General features: G+C 43.7%; 2 protein-coding genes across 12 annotated transcripts in view; one reads left to right on the forward strand and one right to left on the reverse strand.

Annotated features, from left to right (window-relative positions):
• The window catches only part of LOC114797642 (uncharacterized), a 27,622-nt gene extending 21,488 nt beyond the window's left edge, over positions 1 to 6,134 (forward strand). For all 3 annotated transcript variants that reach the window (XM_028992579.1, XM_028992578.1, XM_028992580.1), the window contains 2 exons: positions 2,176 to 2,313; positions 2,985 to 6,134. In XM_028992579.1, the coding sequence (XP_028848412.1) occupies positions 2,176 to 2,313; positions 2,985 to 3,542 (696 nt within the window). In that variant the 3' untranslated portion in view covers positions 3,543 to 6,134. The remainder of the gene's footprint in view (positions 1 to 2,175; positions 2,314 to 2,984) is intronic.
• uckl1a (uridine-cytidine kinase 1-like 1a) lies at positions 5,550 to 19,507 on the reverse strand. Of its 9 annotated transcripts, none has more exons than XM_028992569.1 (15): positions 17,002 to 17,332; positions 14,441 to 14,625; positions 14,217 to 14,323; positions 13,618 to 13,788; positions 13,457 to 13,528; positions 13,144 to 13,333; positions 12,538 to 12,599; positions 12,408 to 12,424; positions 11,902 to 12,055; positions 11,515 to 11,608; positions 11,186 to 11,248; positions 10,991 to 11,106; positions 10,536 to 10,643; positions 9,082 to 9,238; positions 5,550 to 8,860 (listed from the first exon to the last, which is right to left on the reverse strand). In XM_028992569.1, exons 1-15 carry the CDS (start codon positions 17,103 to 17,105, stop codon positions 8,775 to 8,777), a joined length of 1,686 nt encoding a protein of 561 aa, XP_028848402.1. In that variant the 5' UTR covers positions 17,106 to 17,332; the 3' UTR covers positions 5,550 to 8,774. The 9 variants fall into 9 exon arrangements, 8 of the variants coding, with proteins under 8 accessions (XP_028848402.1, XP_028848406.1, XP_028848404.1 ...); XM_028992573.1 differs by lacking the exon at positions 17,002 to 17,332 and adding an exon at positions 19,410 to 19,507 and having other exon boundaries at positions 8,719 to 8,860; positions 10,991 to 11,113; positions 11,902 to 12,000; XM_028992571.1 differs by lacking the exon at positions 17,002 to 17,332 and adding an exon at positions 19,410 to 19,507 and having other exon boundaries at positions 8,719 to 8,860.
• Between the last annotated feature and the right edge of the window lie 262 nt (positions 19,508 to 19,769).

Consider the following 19,769-nt stretch of genomic DNA (forward strand, 5'->3'; position numbering starts at 1 on the left):
TTCCGTGCGCTGAACAACAGAAGAATACAAAAAAACACCATTGTGGAACCGGAGGGGTACCGTCTTACCAGAGGAAGATGGTAAAATGGTTAAAATTCTGATAGTAATTTTTTAAAATCTTGCAAGTGCACAATGCTACCCATGAAACTAAAGCTAATTACAGATAGAGTATTTCAACAGTCCCAAACACTATGATGAATTGAAAAGTAAATTTGTTATTGCATACTTTGGAATGTTAATACTTCTAATGTGTGAGAAATTCAAAGTACATTCGAAACGTCCATCATTAAAATTTCATTAGCTGTGTCAATGTGCTTGCGTCTGTCTCTTTGCCCTGGTGTTAACCCCCCTCGTGAAGCGTTTTTCTTCCTTTGTCTGTCTGCTGAGCACATTGACTCTGTGACAGGTCTGTTTTCTCTCTTTTTTGTCACGTCCCGAATAATGAGACCTGTCATTTTTACTCCAGAGCTGTGTGGGACGCCGAACGATGGCCGCCCCACCCCCATTTAAACGCACTAGTTAACAGCCCCGAGTTACAAAGCAGCGAAAGGTGGATGCTGCGGGCCACCGAATGTCATCTGTGGGAGTGTGTGTACATGTGTTTGTGCACTTAGCAAGTGTGTTGCCATTTCATTTGTGTGTGTGTGTGTGTGTGTGTGTGTGCGTGTGTGCGCAGCCTTGTGCCTTGACAAATGTAACTTCACACAGATTCTCCATGGTGACATGCTGAATTATGTTAAAATATCGGCCAGCCTTTTCATCTGAAGATATTTCCCGGTGCTCTTATATGGTGGCCGGGATTAGAGGTGAGACGCGCAGGCTGTGGCCGCCGACGCGAAAAGCACAAATCAACGCCTGACAAACGTCCTTCACGCGCGGTCATGGCTGCGTGCTCACAAAAGGATGCAATCTTTCATGCAAATACAGAATTAGCGGGAACCCGGATGAAAACATGTCGGGATTTATAAAGAAGGCCTTCCAGAATCTTCCTCACATGCCAGTACTGGTAAATACATTAAGACCGGCCAGACCTGTCAGTAAGAGGTGGATTGAAATCCAATTTGGCAGAAAAGACGTCTCTCTGTGACACAGCGATTTGAAAAGCAAATGCTAATGATAAGGTCAGGAGACTATTATCCCTTCTTGATGATTGCTGTGTGTGTGTATATGGTGGGGTTTAGGAAAGTATTTAGAACCCCTTAAATTTGTTCTATTACAGCCATTTGCTAAAATCGTAAATCAAGTTCTTATTTTTTTGCTCATCAATGTACACACAGCACCACAAATTGACAGGAAAAACACAGAATTGTTGACATATTTGCAGATTTATTAACAAAGAAAAACTGAAATCTCACGTGGTCATAAGTATTCACACCCTTTGCTCAGTATTTAGTAGAAGGACCATTTTGAGTAATTTTGGGAAAGATGCAGCACGATTCTGGCCTCACTTCATTGGCTACCAGTGAAGTTTAGGATAGAGTTTAAGATCTTGCTAATTGTATTTAAAGCTCTTAACGGGTCAGCTCCTCTGTACCTCTGTGACCTTCTCCAGATCTACAGTCCAGCGAGACAATTTCGGTCATCTGATCAGCTGCTCTTGTCTCTGGGATGGAGATAGGGCCTTTTGGGTTGGAACAACCTTCCCTGGCATGTTAGATCTGCTCCCACTCTAAAGGGTTTTTAAAACAAGGTTTTCTCTTCGGTTTTTAACTGGGTAATGACCGATGTTTATTGGAAGTTTTGGTAATTTTATTGCTTTATGTCCTGTGGTTATGTTTATTCCTTTTTTGTCCTGTTTTTATTTTTTAGCATTTTAAGTTCTAAATGTTTTATCCTCACATTATTTTGCACAGCTCCACGGTCAATTGTTTAAAGGTGCTCTATAAATAAACTGATCTTGAATTTAAAGATATTTACATCCTGTCCAGTTCTGGCAGTTCGGATGGTAAATGTTGGTGTTGGTTTTTAGGCTCAATTGAGTTTAAGTCAGGGCTCTTGCCGGCCCATTAAAGAACAAAAATGAACTTGATTTTAGCAAATGGTTGCAATCTAACAAAGGGTGAAAAATTTGAGGGGGTCTGAATACTTTCCGTACCCCCTGTATGTGTGTTTATGTGTAACGGTCCGTGCTCAATGTTACATTTTTTAAAATGTGCTATGCTATTGGCCCACCAGGAAGCGGTGTTCATGGGTAACGGGGAGCAGTATATATGGAAACCCCCAGAAGATGATGACTTCACGATCCTCCAGCACAAGCAGATTGGACCCCTGAGCCCACACACAGCAGACAACATGCAGGCCTCGGCAGCTGGGGTGAATTTGTGCTTTTTAACATTTTTCCTCTTTATTTATTTTTATTGACTTAACAATATAGTAAGTCTAATGTAAGTCTTACTTGTTTGCAGTAGGAGGATTTGAAAGGGCTGTGACATTACGTCATTATGTCATCATTGTGACAGACTGCTGGAAATCATTGGTTGTCATCTTGACAATTGAACAGGCTGAACCCTGTTGTAAGCCTTGTAAAATAGTTTAACCAAGACAGTGTCAGTGACGCTTCGTTTTGTTGACCTTTATTTTAAAAATAGGTCTACCAGGCAGTTGTGCTTAATTGCTAATTTTGCAAATAATTAATTGCCATTTATACTGTGAATGCAGAAATGAGTGTATTGGTAATAATTGAAACAATGCAGAGTTATGCAGCTTTATCTAGTGGTGCTTCCTCATATGGTTATTTGTCAATGGGGAAGTTTTCTGATGGATCAAAGGACTTTTTTTTTTTTTTACTTTTTTTGCATAACTAGCTCTTCGCACAGCTAGCTCTGTTGCATGCATACTACAGCCACCGTCAGGTTTGCAGCGGTATATTTTTTGATTCAGGTGCAGAGTACGGCAATATGTTCATAAATTCCTGAGCTGATAAAAAAAAGTGATAGAACAAATGAGAGGTAATGCTGGGTAGTAATTCCTGTGCTCGTGTTCAGATTGCAGACATGTACTCCAAAGTGTGTAAACCTGTTAAGAAGAAAAGAGCCATGCCTGGCTCTCCTCCCTCAAACACTGGCTACCGGACCTTGGCACGCAGCGACCGTGAGCGGGACGGGGGCTTCAGCGTGGTGGTGAAACCCCAGACGTGGGCCCCACAGGAGGGTAAAGGCAGCAGGGCGCCCCCTTGCTCCATGGAGGACCACTGCTATGAGGCTATCGGTACCGAGGAGTGCGACCCAGCCTATGAAGCCATTGATGGGGGAGGCGGTGCAGGTGGTGGCGGCTGGAAGCGAGACCGCCCTCTGCCGCCCAACGCCAGCGCCACGCTTCGGCCCAAGAAGAAGAAGCCCCAGCAGCCTTTGCAGCAGCCGCCACCTCCCCCACCCCCACAGCAGACACCTAAGCTGCAGCACCTGCCTGCCAAGGCACTAATGCTGCCAGGAGAGAACCTGTATGAGAGCATCGGCGACCTGAAGCAGGGCTCCGCTACTTCCAGCACCACCACCATCTTCACCTTCAACGATGGCATGGAGATGTACGTCACTGGCTTGTAGAGCTGAACCCCCTGCTCGACCGTGGCCAGGCAACCTCTCTCTCTAACTTCCGTCAGATCTGCTTCTACCCCACCCCAACCAGACAAAAAAAAAAACGCAAAGGTGAGCTCCCATACCAGTCATTCTCACAGCCAATTTACATCTTCAGCCTCATGAGTTGTTCTCGCCCCGCCCACAGCCTTAGGCTCCACCCCGTAGAAACGCGGAGGAGGTTTCATCAGAGCGCAATGCGTTGCCTTGGTGGGGAAAAGACGCTGTGTTCCTCAATCTAGTTCACGTTCAGTATGAACACGTTGAACTGTGTTATCTACCGCACTTCAGAAAATTGGATTGGTAAATGCTGTCCTTTTCAGCACTTTTTTAAAAAAGCGTGGGCAGAATGGGAATGCCAGTAGTGTGTTTGTCACATGAGCCAACCGGAAAAAAAAATATATATATATATAGTCTTTAACAAAATTTTTTCAATTGAATCTGTATTATTGAACTTGTGCCAACAAGTGATTGACGAATGCACCGTGTCATCTCCTCCTCTCCTCTTCCATGGCCAATTAAAACGAGAGAACCATGTTTACATGACAGGCAGTTAGGTCCCCCCTAACCCACCCAACCCCCCCTTTTTTTTGCAAGTGCCACAGGGTGGCAGGTTCTGTATTTGAGGTTTGCCAATAGGACCCTGAAATAGATTAAATAATGAGCAGAACTGTGTGGAAGTGAAGGTTTTTACGGGAAGTGAGAGTTTAAAACGACTCTGCTGCAGAAAATATGCACCTCCATTCTCCATACTTTTGGAGTTTATAAAGGCCCTTTGTCAATCACTAGAAAGAGCTTCTGCGGAAGGAGTGCTGTTATTTAATAATAAGCACCAGGATCGAAGGAATCCAAAGCTTTTTGAAAGCAGCTTTATTAGAAGTTCAGGTGAAACATCTCACCATGCTGTTAACGACAATGATTTGGTGTGATGAAAAAAAAAAAAAACAATAAATTGCACAATATGATTGGGGACCCCAACTAATTGCACAATGTGATGAGAGAACTCTTGCACGATAGTATTAGCATTAAGCACAATCCCTCTGCCCTGCATAATTTTCATTTGCAGCACTTACTCTAATCATAGACCGACACTTTTCAGTGTGGAATTTTTCGAAATATCGGAGCAAGCGACATTGACAAAAAGTGTCCAATTCATTAAGCTCAGGGACAGTGAAAAATGTCGTAATGAAAATAATTGCACACAAAAGGTTTAAACTCTACTCAAATCGCTACAGCCACGACAAAAAGTAACAATTTTCACAACAAGGCATCGTTCATTTAGGCATGAGGTAGGACTGTGTCTTTCTCTCATGTGTTTGTTGTTTTACACACGACATCGATTCACTTCTGCTGAGCCACAACTGCCATAAAGTACAATTGCGTCTGGTCAGTGTTTTACTTTGTCTATGCTGTTTATGCACTTTGCTTGATTAAAGATGCATGCATTAAAAAGGGATTAAATAAAACAACAAAAAAGGACAAAAAAACAAAAAAAAAAAACAAAGGAAAAAAAAAACGAGCACCGTTTTGTGGTACTTGAGAATGGTTTATTTATTGCTGTTGTTGGTTGTTAATTTTTTTTACTATTATCATTATTTTTTTATCATTTTTGTCTGAGACAGCACAAAATTGTTGATTCAGGACTATGTAGTCGGCCTTCCGGGGTCTAATTGTCTGTCAGGTTGTGACACGTAGTTTATCTGTCGCTATGGTTTTGAAGGACTGATTTTTAACAGAAATCCACAGGTCCGGCTATTGTCTCGCGCACAAAGCCTTGGATGAACGTTGAGGCTCCACGTCACGGACGGTGTTTTTTATAGTTATTGGAGGCTGAAGTATCATGAATTCTTGAACTCAAACGCTCCCTGGCTGGACAGGACCAGTGCATGACCCTCACGCCTCCGATGACTATACAGAACTGACGATGGACAGCGTTACATTCTTCTCTGTGACAAATGACGTCCTCTGAGACAAAAATGGGTGGGGAAAAAATTTATTAAAAAAGTGAGACAGTGACTACTTGTGTGTGTCATGGGTAGAGAAAAACCGCTGCTGGACGAATCTACCTGAATCCAAAAAAAAAAAAAAGAAGTAGACCAAATAAACTACAACTGCATATGAGCTCAGCACACGACACAGTTATTCAGTATGTTCATGCAATGTTCTATAAATGTTACAAAAAGTGAGAAGAAGAATAATTTCCTTGGTGTTTTTTGAGAGTATGTGCTTCTTTTTTCCCGTTTGTGTTCTTGGAATGAATTCTGGTGATGAAAATAGCAGAATAACAGTTTTGTGACTCTTGTGTTGGGCCTTTTCTGTTCCATTCTTTCCCCTCCGATCCATTTACGCTATGATGTGTACTTTGAAGGCAAAATGAGTTAAGTGTGGCAGCTACTGTTGTGTGTTTTTTTTGCAAATTCAGACAACAGGGTCGTGTGTACTCAAACCGTGTAATTAAGTGCTAACGTGCAAAAGATTGTAATGTTTTTATATCAAAATTACTATTCATAAAAATGTTGGGTCAAGTTTATACTTTTGTAATAAAGTAGCACTCAAAAAGCACTTGATGCATTCATACGCAAGGTTATTGTCAAGCTTATTTAGTGCTTAATTTTGGTCTCATGTGATTATGTCAATAGAATCAAATGCAAATGCTGGCAAAGCTGAAATTCCGTGCTTCACACCGACAGGCGTTCACTTACATTCATCATTATAAAGCCATCATTTATATTCATCCAGTGCTCAGAGATTCAAATCATTAATACTCAAAAATGTCCCATTTGCATTATATCAATATTTTAATATATCATCCTGCCATCAAAAATCCCTGACTGTGCTTTAATCTTATATATACATAAGATTTAAGCATATATGAAGAGACGGGAAAGAGAACCACCATACATATACAAAATCCACATAGTTCTGGAAAAACACATTTTTAATGCAGAGAATTATTTCATTTATCTAGACTCATTTCCTTTTTTATGAGACTAAAGGTACTCTTTTATTACTTATTTGTTTCCATGACAACATTCTTTATAAAGGAAATGCCTTAATGACTTTTATTGAAATTACTGAGCTTTTACTTATTTAGATAAAATAAACCCAATGTAATTAAACGGCATTTCATTTTTTTCCATATTGCAGGTCTATGATTTACATTTTAATCTGGCATAATGAAGTGTGCATGTGACTGCGCTCATACTATGAGGACCTTGCATCTGGTTGGGGGGGAGAAATTGGGTCATCCTTAAAACAAAAAGCATGCAGTCAACATAGCAACTGTCTGGTGATTTTCTATTGGTGGGCCTGTTTCCATAGTAACAGGTTAACCTTGAGGCTGCCGTCACATGGCCCGCCGACCCGTTTGCTGTCTAGGAGAATCCAGCATGCATGATAGCCTCCATCACCAACATGTCAGCTTGGTGTGGACCAGTGGCGAGACGCCGGAATGAACTGGCGGAGGGAATTCTCCAGAAACGCAGACTGCACAGCAGCCGCAAGCCAGACGTTTCTATAAGGTGTGGCCCGGAAACCAGACAGCAGGCTGCAGTATTGTCTAAAATGTAAATCTAATAAAGACGGCACTCCAGTACTTCAACTGAATCGTGTTAGCAATTCAAGGAAGGGTCTGTGGTGGAATCTGATGATCTTATAGGACCATATGAATGAGCTATCTGGTATCTGGTCATAACTAATATAACCTACAAAGACATATATTGCATACAGTGTTTTTTAGACTTTCTAGGCTTCTAGACATACCAAATATCATGAAATATATTACATTGTCATGAAGTAATCCTTCAGCCATTCAGGCCCGACCAAGTATTGCCTGTATAAACCAGGCTACTTTTCCGAAGTTGGACATCTCTGAATTGTTTTTTTTAATAATAATCTGAGATGAACATCAAAAAAGTTCCCCCCCCACCCACAATATTCTAATTTCTAGTATCCACACTATAGACAGCATCAGTTTAGTATCCTGCTGTTCTCTGGACATCTCATCCTTCCATTCATTATTCCTTCAAAAGAAATATATAAATATATATATGTGATATAAATCAATGCATCAAATCCATTGCAAATTCACTTTCTGTTCATCAAATCACAAGCTGGTGTTGTTGGATAAGGTAGCAGATTTCAGAATGATGCTGTTTTGCTATGAATGACCCGGCCATGTAAATTGGTCCTTTCTGTTGGTCTCCTTGGTGGTGGATGTTTGAAAATGAGGCTCGCATGGCTTCAAGCAGCATATCGCTTTTGGCTTCCCTCCCAACCCCCCCTCCCCAAAACAACTTTATTGAGATGTTGGAACGAGGCAGGGAGATTTCACACGCTGTCACCCTCTGCCGGTAAATCAGTGCTCCACGAGAAATGGTGGTGGTGGTGGTGGTGGTGGTGGTGGTGGTGGGGGGGGGCTTGGCTTGGTATGCGATTTTTACGGTCAGTGCCTCCCCACGTTGGAATGCGTCTGTCAGGTTTACTGAAGTGCAAATTCTGGACCTTTCCTTGCCCCACAAGCTTCTGTCTGAATGGTGGTTGGTTGGGCTTTTAACTCCCATGATCCTTAGCAGGTCTTCCTCGTTAAGCTGTGATGAAAACAAATACGAACCGCTGGCGACAATCCTCATCTGTTGGAATTAGCGGACAGACACAGGACGGTAACCGGCGCGGGAAAGACGCGAGGAGTGGAGCAGTCAACAGGGCGTGGCCCAGTTCACAGACAGAGCAGTGGTATCCTTGGCGACCCACTGAATCAATACCTGTTCCAGATACGGACGAAGCGGCCAATTTATTCCGCTCTTGTCTGGGTTCAGCGTGTCGCCTGCATACTGCGGTACCATCTGTGCACCCGGCATGACTGGTGTGACACTTTCAGACATCTTCTTATTTTTTTCAATCTGTCAGAACCACTGTTTGATAAAAAAGGGACACAGATTTCTGGCTCCGACCTGTCAGGCTGTAGGGAAACAAATATGATCGTCCCCATGAAGAGGTCTAAACAACAGGATGAGGTGGGGCAGTTGAGACGGAGCCAAAAATTGGTTGTCCATTGTCCATCGTGGGACACGTAGAGATGAAAATCGCAAGCCAATTTGCTGATTAATTAAAAATTTTTTTTGTCCGTCTGAAATGTGCCAGGCTGCTGGTGCCTGAGGACAATTCTGTGGAGGTGCTGTGTTCGGAATATAAATGGCCTCCTCAGCTGGAGGTGGGCGTCGGCTGGTCATCCTCATCACTCCACAGCGCCGGGCCGTCCGTCCCGAAGTATCGGTCACCAAAGTCCCCTGGGGGAAAAAACATCACACACACTCCTGAATACGTGTTACCAGGCCGTAACGGCACGATCAGAACCATTTAATTGGGTGCCGGTATTCTGCAAGCCTGATATGCAGGACAGGCTTCTGTAGATGGAATCTACAACCTTATTACAATGAGACAACGTTCTGCAACCCTGTCCAGAGAAGAAGCAAAGCCCCTGCTGTATAAGATGGACCCTTCTTCTCACCAATCCCTGGGATGACACGCAGAAGGTCGTCTATACTCTTATCCACAGCCGTGGTGATGATTTTAACTTGAGGGAAGGCGTAGGCCACCGAGTGGACGCCCAGTTCGGCCATCAGGAGAGACACCATCAGGATCTTATCCTCCTGGACGTCGTGGTCCTGTGGAAAGAGCACGGAGGAGCAGAGACCGGCTGAAAGGAGGATCGACAGCTGCAGTTCGGCATGAAAGCAGCATAAAGAGCGCATGTTTTCGGAGGCGGTGACTCATAAAGAAATGCTTCTTCTGTTACCAAACCAACATGATCAAAACAAGTTTGAAGTGGAAATGTCGTGTCTGGCAATTTTATACAGTTTGAATTGCTCCTAATTTGCAATCAAAATGAAAAAAAAAAAGTGTATTCTGCTTCTTATCTTTTTCTTCAGAACCGGTCTAAGGTTGGGGTGTAAACTTTAAGGGGTGTCAAGCAGAAGAAATACAGTGATGTTTATTTGCATTCATCTGTGGTCCAGACTCCCTTTTCACGTATTCATTTAATGTAGTAAATGCACTATTAAAATGTTCACACGCGTTTTGTAGATAAAAAGTGGAACCCCAGCAGACATGCTATATGTGGTGATATAAAGCACATAAAAAGATTCTGGGTCAGACTTTCATGGTGCTGTGACAAGCCACGCCCCGGCGTAGTGAGAGGTCCCTTCTCGTGAAGAGATGGTAGCAGCCTATGAACCAGATGACCACAATGTCACAGGTTCACTTTCCCCACTTACTAGCATTGTGTCCCTGAGCAAGGACTGTCCCTGTAACTACTGATTGAAAGTGAAAGTGAAGTGATTGTCATTGTGATACACAGCACAGCACATGGTGACACAACGAAATGTGTCCTCTGCTTTTAACCATCACCCTTTGGTGAGCAGTGGGCAGCCAGTGTGTGGGGACGGTGCTTTGCTCAGTGGCGGATCGGCAACCTTCTGATTACGGGGCCGCTTCCTTAACTGCTAGGCCCCTTCTCGCTCTGGATAAGGGCGTCTGATAAATGCCAGAAATGTAAATGTCACGAGGTGTGTCAGCAGCTACCACAAATGAGATCTCTGTTAAAGTCACAGGACCTTTAATTGAAGCCTTTTGAATTATTGGCAGTGAATTTGACAGCTAGTGGTGGCACTTATAAGGCACTGGGAAAATAACCCGCTGTGTGTTTATAAAACCAGCTGCATTCTTTCCTGTGCCATTTATGTTAGTAGTGGAAGTTCATACCGATATGAAGAATACCGATATGAAGAATAATTGGCCAATTCTTTTTCGAATTGGTCTGGAGCAGCTCGAGTACATTACACCTACATTTAGCTCTCACCATTGTCCTGAGTGACTTCAGTATTTATGGGTTCAGTCCACCTGAAGCAGCTCAGGGAACAGGACTGGGAACCGGTTAAATGGGTTCTGCAGGGAGCCACGCACCAGTAGGACCCGTACGGCCATCATGGCAGCTGCCCCCGTGGAGACGGTGCTGTCCATGAGTATCACGTGGTCGTCGCTGATGTCTTTGGGCAGGCGCAGATAATGCAGCTGAGGAGGAAGAAGAGGGTGCAGAGGCTGTTACCATGGCGATACAGTGAGGAAGAGGACACCCTGGCCACCACAGGGACGTAGTTAGGCATCGGAACTCCTGGTTGCCATGGAGACTAAGCATAATGGCCAATAGACAGGGCGGGAAGAGAATAGGGCAACAAAGCATGAGGTTAAAGAAATATTATGACATTTTGTCAGCTCGTGTGTTACATTAATGAAAGAATTTTGGAAATCTCCTACCAGTGTGTGAGTGATTGATAACATTTCACTGCTATGATATGAGTGAAGGTGTTAAAAGTGAATGAACAGAAAAAAAAAAAAATAGTGATGGGAAAGTACCATACCTCTGGCTCTCCTGAATCCATATTGGTCTGGATGAGGATTTTGCCGATGCGGACGTCTTTGCACACCGCCCTCAGGGCCGGCTCCATGGTCTCCCCGGCCCGCAAAATGGACACCCCTGTTATCTGAGACAAGGAGGTTGAGGACTTTTTGAGAGTGAAATAAGGGGGAAAAAAAATGGATGCTAGAAGGCCTACCCCTTTGCCGTGGAAGCGCCGCCCCTCGTACTCCTCGCCTTGCGGGGTCTGGACAACGCAGGGCTGCGCGTCACACACGTCACATCACAAGAATGAACAATAATGAAATTACACAGCAAATATAATGAAAGTGCATCTATCTGAAACTGAACGAGCCCGTCCATGTCAGCAAAATGATGGGCAGTGAATCCGAGGCTGTAATTTGCTGCAGCACTAGCATTTGACCACTAAAATAACATGGAGCCTGCGGTTGAGGAAATCAGGGGTGATGGGTGTGTTAACGTAAAAAAAAAAAAAATGAGAGAGGAATGTGACATGAACCCACACACCTGCGAGGGCAGGAAGGTCAGGGCATGTTCGATCAGGAGGCGCATCAGGCGTTTGGAGTAGAAGATGAACTCGTCGCGGCTGGTCTCCTTGTTTCTGAGATGGATAGAGACGGGGGAGGCGGGGATCACGGCTAATCCAAACACGGTTTGCTAATCTTCCGCTAATAATCAGACTAATCTCTGCATTGCAAGAACACATCAGTCAGATCAAACAATCAAACTCAATCTGATGTGGATTTTCAATCAGTACCAGTGCATTAAAAATTCTAATAATAATAGTAATAAAAAAATATAACACATTTCCATGGAAGCAATGGACATTTATGTAAATACATCAATCGGAATATTTAAACCACCCCAAAAAAAGTCTGAATTTAGAATTGAGACCTGATGATGGCGTGCAGGCCTCGGACCTGCGGCGTGCTCTCCAGGACACTGAGGGTCTGGGGGAGCGGCTGACTCTGGTGGGCCGAAGCCAGGAGCGCCCTGGGAGGGACAGGCGGACGGACGAGAAATAAACCCCACGACGGAAGGCATCGCGCTTCAAAGTGAAACAGAGGCAGTTTAACAAAGGCACTGACAAACAGGGAAAAAGGTGGCAGCGGAATGGTTCTACTGGAGCGAGATGTGTGAAAGCGCTGGATTTAATGAGGTAACAAAGCTTTCATGAAATGGCAGCAGCGATGGAAGCTGAACTGAAATAAATTCTGGGTGTAAACAGCCTCTTTTCATCCAGCGGGTTCGGTCGACAGTCTTCAAGGGGGAAGTTCTGTGTCAGGTAAGTTCTAACTAAGCAGACACACAATTACTCCCATGGCAGGGGATTCTGTTTGGTGTCTGGGGGGGGTAGACAGTAAAGACAAGAGACGAGGGTGGGGTGGGGTCTACTCTACCTGACACTGAGCTCACGCTGCATACACAGCCGGGAAGAAAGAAGAGTGAGGGAAAGCAGAGTGAGAAGGTGTTAAAAAAGCAACAGTGGAGGTTTATTGTAGATGTGGTTTTGCGCTGCTTCTCTCTCACCTCTTCCAGCTGGCTGTGGACATGCTGAACAATCAGATCGATGGCCACCATGTTCCCCCCACCTTGGGGAAGAATTACAAAGACAAAATGAACTGAAAATATTACAGTGTTTTTACTTAAAGGTCCCCTATAATACATTTTTTCTTTAATATCGGTCTTAGTGGTCCCCTAATACCTGAAGTCTCTTACCAAAATTCAGCCTTGGTGCAGAATTACACCCACTTTTGGCCTGTCACACTATCGGATTTCCCCAGGAAAATGGCGCCGTCAACACCACTCACCAACCACAATGTGTGGTGCAAACAGGAAGTTGTGTCGCGACAAATTCCAGTTCCAACTGTCTAATATGCCGTTCTTTAAACGGCGAAGCAGAATGGCCAAAGCACGCTTTAAACCTACCGCCATTTCTAGCCACTGCAGATCCATAGACAGGCCAGAGGAACTCGTATTAATGTTAAATAATTTCACAAAGTGAAGTCTTCAAAATGGGCGACCTTTAATGAAATCCTTTATGGAAGAACCAATCAAATTCAGAAACTGTCATGGTTAAAATGAAGTATTTACCGATATTGTTATACACACCAGGAACATCATGGAATCTCTTACCGCGAGGCACCACGATGTCGGCCAGCCGCATGGTAGGCTCAATATACTGATCAAACGCTGGCTTCACAAACTTGTTGTACTGCTTGATCACGCCCTCGATGTCGCGCCCGCGCTCCGTTATGTCCCTCCGCAGCCTTCTGACCAGTCGAATGTCAGAATCCGTGTCTACAAAGATCTTCATGTCCAGAAGCTAAGGGCAGCGAGGCACACACAGTCACCACAAATATACCTCCCTCTTATCCAACCAATTGTCTAGCGTTTTCATTTTGTAATTTTCAACAAAAAAGCCATGCTGAAATTCCTCGGTTCTCACCCGCAAAAGCTCCTTGTCAGCAAAAGCCATGATTCCTTCGAAGATGATGACACTGGCACCATAAACGTTTTTCTGGAGGGACAACCACAGCAGAATCCTCATTGAAACAGTCACTATGGAGGAGTCATTGGATGGTTCCATATGCCTGCTTACACCCTCACCCAGTCCTTCTGCCGGCCATGAGTGGTGAAGTCGTAAACGGGAATCTTTACGCTCTTGCCCTGTTTGAGTTTCCTCAGGGTGGTCACCAGCAGCTCAAAGTCAAAAGCCCCGGGGTGGTCAAAGTTGTAGTCATTGCTGGCCGCGAGAGCCTGCTCCTCTGCAGATAAAACCTGGTGGACATGTTCAATTTTTTCACCCAAGCATCTGTTCAGATTTTCATTTTGGTTTTTGATGCTTTTGCATATGACTTCCTCACTCGCACTGGCTGTTCACCCTAAATAAAAAAAAATGACCTACGGAAATAAAAATTGCCTGTGTTTAATACCCTTCTAATGCAGACATAATGTTCTCCATTCTGCTGAGTACAGCAGGGAGCGCGGCCCAGGCGATCCCACCTGGCCTCAGCAGAATGCATGCAGGGCATTTACAGTCCTATAATCAGACAGGAAGGAAGAGCGGGGATTATCTGGCCCTTAACAGAAGTGCCTGACCCAGGTGATTAACTCCAGCATGAAGAGGCAGGATAGAGCCGATCACCTGCCGGATTAACGTCCATTCGTTCACACACGCGCACACACACAGACACTACGACGTTCACCTTGTAGAAGGAGTCCATGGACAGCAGCACGACCCAGGGCACATCCAGAGCTTCTATGATCTTATTGGCTACTGTAGTTTTCCCAGAAGCGCTCCCACCGCACAGCCCTGCGGAGACACCAACAGACACAGCTTCCGCTGTAACTACGGCAACTGCAGCTTACCCTGCCGCTTAACCTCCACTCATATAAAGTGTCATTCACCAGCAATTGGAGCATCGCATACCAATAACAAAGGCCTCTTTGGACTGGGTTCCGTGCTCGTTGTACCAGGGCGGCCTGCCGGCCGTGTAGATGGTGCGAGTGCCGGTACGGAGGAGGGGCGGCTCTGCTTTGCTGAGGGTGGTGCTCTTTCGACGAGGAGTGCTGACTGGAGGGAGCAGCCGGTCTAAGGAGTCCTCGCCGCTGCCGCTGCAACAGAAAATGAATCGAATGAATCCGAGAGATGGATTAACATAATCATTCCCAAGGATAGATCCATCGATTTTGTGAAACTGGTTCGCTGGATAGCTGTAGACTTTCAGACATTGGACTGATGGACTAGACAAAAAAATAAAAAACACTTGGTACACATCTGTATCTTGAAGGAGAAAAATGAACTCCCCTTTTTGTTGATGTGTATAGTTTGGCGGCCTATTTTAATTTTAGTTTCAGTCTAGTGTTTTGCATCAAGCTGTCATTTTAGTCTTTATTTGTCAAGTCCAGACTCATTTTAGTCTAGTCAAGTTTAGTCTTATTTTTTGTCAGAATTTTCCATGAATATTTTTGTATAGTTTTAGTCAACGAAAATTGGATTTTAATCAGTTTTTTCAGTAAATCAATTATATTTAACCCAGTCAATATAGTACAAGTACCTGGTAGAATAGACAAAAACTAAATTTCCTTTATTCAAACCCATTTCACAATTAAAAACGCATATTATGATATTACTGTTACCGTATAGAGTTAAGAATACATCCATTCCAGACACAGACGCTCTGATTTGTTCCATGTTTGTCGAGCACACATTCTCTTTGTCATTATTTCTGTCACCCAGACAGACACAGTTTAAAATGGGAGGAGCCTGATGATTGACAGCTCTCAGGCACGCTGCTTCCTCATTCTGGATAACTTAGATCAGTCAACGCACCACATTATAATGCAAACATTATTAAAGATTCTGTTTCTTTCTTGTTCCCAGAAACACAACCCAGCCTAGGACTTGAACCCAGGGTGATTTGTTCCTACAAAAAGCATTTCATTCTGTTGTATCCCTTCAGCATGCAATGCAAGTGAATTCCTGATGACAATTTGTATTAAAATACAGAATGAGCTATTTCGTGGTCATTAAGTCTCCTGGAGACTGGGGGTAAGCGTTCTATCACACTGTGTTAGAAGATAAGGGTATTTGGCAGCACCACTAAATTAATGGAGTCCAGGGAGTAAAGCATTGTCCTCCTTTCCAGGATCAATCAGAACCGTGATCTGCTCATTGGCTCATGGAAAAAGTCCAAAAACAAAGAGTGATGCGCCTTTGCTAAAGTTCTATATATACACACACACGCACACACACACACACACACACACACATGTTCATTCATAGTTTTGATGCCTTCAGTGAGAATCTACCAATGTAAATGGTCATGAAAATAAAGAAAACACATTGAATGAGAAGGTGTGTCCAAACGTTTGGCCTGTAATGTATAAATGAGTTAATATTAATACAATTAGTGTGTTATATAATTCATGTGTTACATAAGAACTCTCTTATTGTGTTTCTGGAACTACAGTAATGTTATTCAACATTATTTGTTACAAATAACTACATATGTGACGTAGATTTTTGTTATTTTGTGCTACTCTCTTACCAAAATGCCAAGGCATTTTTCACAGATATCCCAATAATAGTTGAACAGGAGGGAACACTCAATATGATCACAGCATTCTCTTCACTATCAGCACACAGTCACCAACTCATCACCCAAATGGTTTGTGTTCCCGGTAACCTCTTTGTTTTGAAATGAAATTGATTGTCATTGTGAAGCACAGCAAGCACAGCACAACGAAATGTCCTCTGCATTTAACCCATCAGCCATGATGGGGAGCAGTGTGTGGGGATGGTGCTTTGCTCATTGGCACCTTGGCGGCTCGGGATTTGAACCGACAACCTTGTGTCTGCGTCCTTACCCACAAGACCACTACTGCCCCAGTTCATCCCTTCCCGTTCTCCCACACTACCAAATCCTACGATCAGGCGTGGTGGCCAAACATGACTAACTTCATTTCAGGTTTTCATTTCAGTCATTTTCAGTCAATGTGAGACGAACTAGTATATTCAACATTCTCAATAACCAACTGGGATGTACTCGACTAAATCATGTTTACAAAAGAAACATTAATTACAAAAATTTATTGTGTTACATTTACTAAGTACATTTTTGCAAATTCAAATTTTCATTTTTGTCAGAGCATAACCAGGGGTGAAAGAATAGGGCAATACATTCTTCCAATACTTAAAGCCACTCAATGATGAAGTGGTCCGTGCCGGACTGAACCCAGCTACCTGTCATTACTGTTGGTTAACGTTATTGCCAGCTTCTGCCAACATAGCCAGACAAATGGATCTGAGAAGAGAAGAAAGGCTACGCTATTAAAACCGACTTCCACCTCGGACTTCAACTGTACACAGAGGAACGGGACGTCCTGGCATTTCAACACAACCAGGCATTAAAGAGACACTGTGAGTGGTAAGTAAAGGTCACCATGAGATTATGAAAGAGGCAACACACAGCGACCCAGCTCACGTACCCTCCATCTGTTCGTAAGGCCCAGCACCCAGATATCCTGGCCCCCGTGTAGCCGGGCAGCGTGGTCATGTCGGCCCCGGAAAGCGCCTGTCGACCGCCGTCCATCGCGTCGAGCGTTAATAAACCAGCGAGCTCACGCGGCCCACACCGGCTTGATGGGGCCCGCGGAGGACGGAACTCAAGCCAGATAATCCGCTGCGGCTAACAAGGAGGCGCGGTCAGACTTTCCTAACATTTCGCAACGCTTGACGTCTCGTCGCCTCGAACCTGCAGATCTTCATCTCTCGCCTGGACACTCGGCAGACGGTGAGGGCTCCACCGCTTTTCCCGTCTAAGAGGATCACTGACAGGTGACGCCTGGTATAAATAAAGCCACAGCGGGCCAGGGCCAGCCAGGGAACATCCCTTTCTGATCCTGACACAGCGCTATTTGCACTATTTTTACTTCGCACATTTATCGTTCATTTCACCGGTTTAGCGCTGTCCGTCTCATTGTTGTCTGCATGTTTTTGATATATGTTAATCTTGCACTTGCACCGTTTTTGCACTTTATGTAGCCCAGTTTGTCACACGTGCGCTTTATTTGAGTGTGTAACTTTGTTTAATGCACCACGTACTGGAGAAACCTTGTTTGGTTTGACTATGTACTGTCTAACAAGTATATAGCTGAAATGACATGGGTGGGAGTAGCGTAGTGCGCCTATGAACCAGAAGACCCAGGTTCAAATCCCACTTACTACCATTGTGTCCCTGAGCAAGACACTTAACCCTGAGTGTCTCCAGGGGGTGACTGTCCCTGTAACTACTGATTGTAAGTTGCTCTTGTTAAGGGCGTCTGGTAAATACTGTAAATGTAAATGACAAATTGAATCCAATGAGGATTCAATCCTCCAATAGATGAAGAGTGACTTCTATTTACAGTTTACTGAATAGATTTAGCACTTGGTGATCACATCAAGGTCTCCCGTCCTTCCCAATTGTGGATTTAGTGGATTTGGAATGTTTGTGTCTGCTGTTTTTATATAATGGCAATTGTTCCAACTAGTTCCAATTAACAAGGATATTTTTATATTAAATAATATATTTTAACATTTTCCTAATACTATTTATTTGATTGTTTATTGTGTGTGTGTGTTTGATGTTCCGTTAATGCTTAAGATCACTTAAAATTCTGTAATTAAAATGTTAATTAATTGCCACAGTAGCAGTAGGTGCTTATATTGCCCAGCTATAGTGTTTATGTACACTGAAGAACAGTTTTAAATGTTACTAGCTTATAATGGTTAGGACACTAGGTTGTGCTTTCACAGCGCATGCGCAATTACCTTAATAGGTTTCCGGTTCAGATGCTGTTCGGGGTGTTGGGAAAGGGCGGGAAATATTCTCACAACCGCAGTTAAGCAAAAGCAGAATGAACTTTAATGTTCTTTCCTTTTCCTTTAAAGTATCCTACATAATAACGACATTCTTGAAGACCAATAAGGTATTCTATTCTGACGTGCTGTGTTCTGTGCAGCGAAGATAGAAATGACTGCGACAAGCGATGAGCTGTGATCCCACAGTAACACCACCTGGCTGATCAGCTGAACTACATCCTACAGAATTCCAGGACAGAATTCCACCTGCCAGGACAGAATTCCACCTTCCGGGCCCTGATATGAGCAGATTGTAAGTGTCAGTACCAGGACCGGGCTTCCTTTTCAAATCTCGGTAAGTGAGGACGGGGCAGGCAGTCGCTGCTGAATGTGGGCCAAGGTCAGTGGGTCACAGCTGCTCCGGCAGCAAATCCAAAAATAAACTGCGGATCAGAGGATCATTCCGGTAAAATAGGCAAAGACCATCCAAATTAATCACATGCTGAAGAGATGCACTCTCAACGTATATATAAAACACAGTGCATTATAACAACAAGCATGTTCAATAAAACAGGATCTGTCTCTCTCTCTCTCTCTCTCTCTCTCTCTCTATATATATATATATATATATAAACACCAGAAACTGATGTCCTATTAAGACAAATCCTATTAAGTAGATTGTGAAACCAAAGATATGCACACATATTGTTATTTGATTCGTCATTTAGTCATTTGATATAGTCATGCGATTCACCTGATTTGGCTTCTATTTCCTTATGTATCGAAAACATAAGGCAATCCATAAGATGCCTTGGGAAATTCAGATTTTTCTTTTATGCACTTATTACTTTCTAAAAATAAGATTTTAGATTTCACTTTTCTGCCTTTATTGTTTTTATGTGTTTTTCTATACAGGTTACAAAACCGGTGGGCAGAAACAAGTTTGACCTCAATAGATGTGACAAAAAGGCATAAATCACATACACAGGATACAATACAGGAAACGAATCTACAGACATCACCACGTATAACATCCAACGCTTGTCAGGAGTACCTGTCCGAGCGGCAAGCAGCTTTTTTCCCGTACTCCATTTGCGGGACACCGCATTCTCAGCGCACAGCCGATAACGCCGTGTACGCGTCACCGGGCAGACGGCACCGTGCGCAAGGCATCATGGGGAGCGAAGTACTCAACCTCGCGGCATCCTATTCCGACGGCTTCGTTCGCGAATTGTTCGGCAGATATATGGCAGTTCATTGTGGAACGAGAAAAAAGGGTCAAAATTCATACATTTGTATACTGTGCTAATGGCTTAAATCAGAAAGTACTACATCCCCCACAATGCCTCGCAACAAAGAGGTTCGGATTATTAGGAACGGACCCGCCTTCCTGTTCCCTCATTGGCTCTCGGTG

Source organism: Denticeps clupeoides, chromosome 10 (genome assembly GCF_900700375.1).
Source record: "Denticeps clupeoides chromosome 10, fDenClu1.1, whole genome shotgun sequence".
Lineage (NCBI taxonomy): Eukaryota > Metazoa > Chordata > Actinopteri > Clupeiformes > Denticipitidae > Denticeps > Denticeps clupeoides.

Excerpts from the sequence above, each read along its gene's own strand:
- uckl1a (XM_028992569.1), bottom strand. The coding sequence starts at position 17,105 with ATGGACGGCGGTCGACAGGCGCTTTCCGGGGCCGACATGACCACGCTG. Across the intron at positions 13,529-13,617 it reads ATGGCCGGCAGAAGGACTGG|AAAAACGTTTATGGTGCCAG; the intron begins GTGAGGGTGTAA and ends TTGTCCCTCCAG. Across the intron at positions 11,107-11,185 it reads GGCGCTTCCACGGCAAAGGG|GGGTGTCCATTTTGCGGGCC; the intron begins GTAGGCCTTCTA and ends CTCAGATAACAG.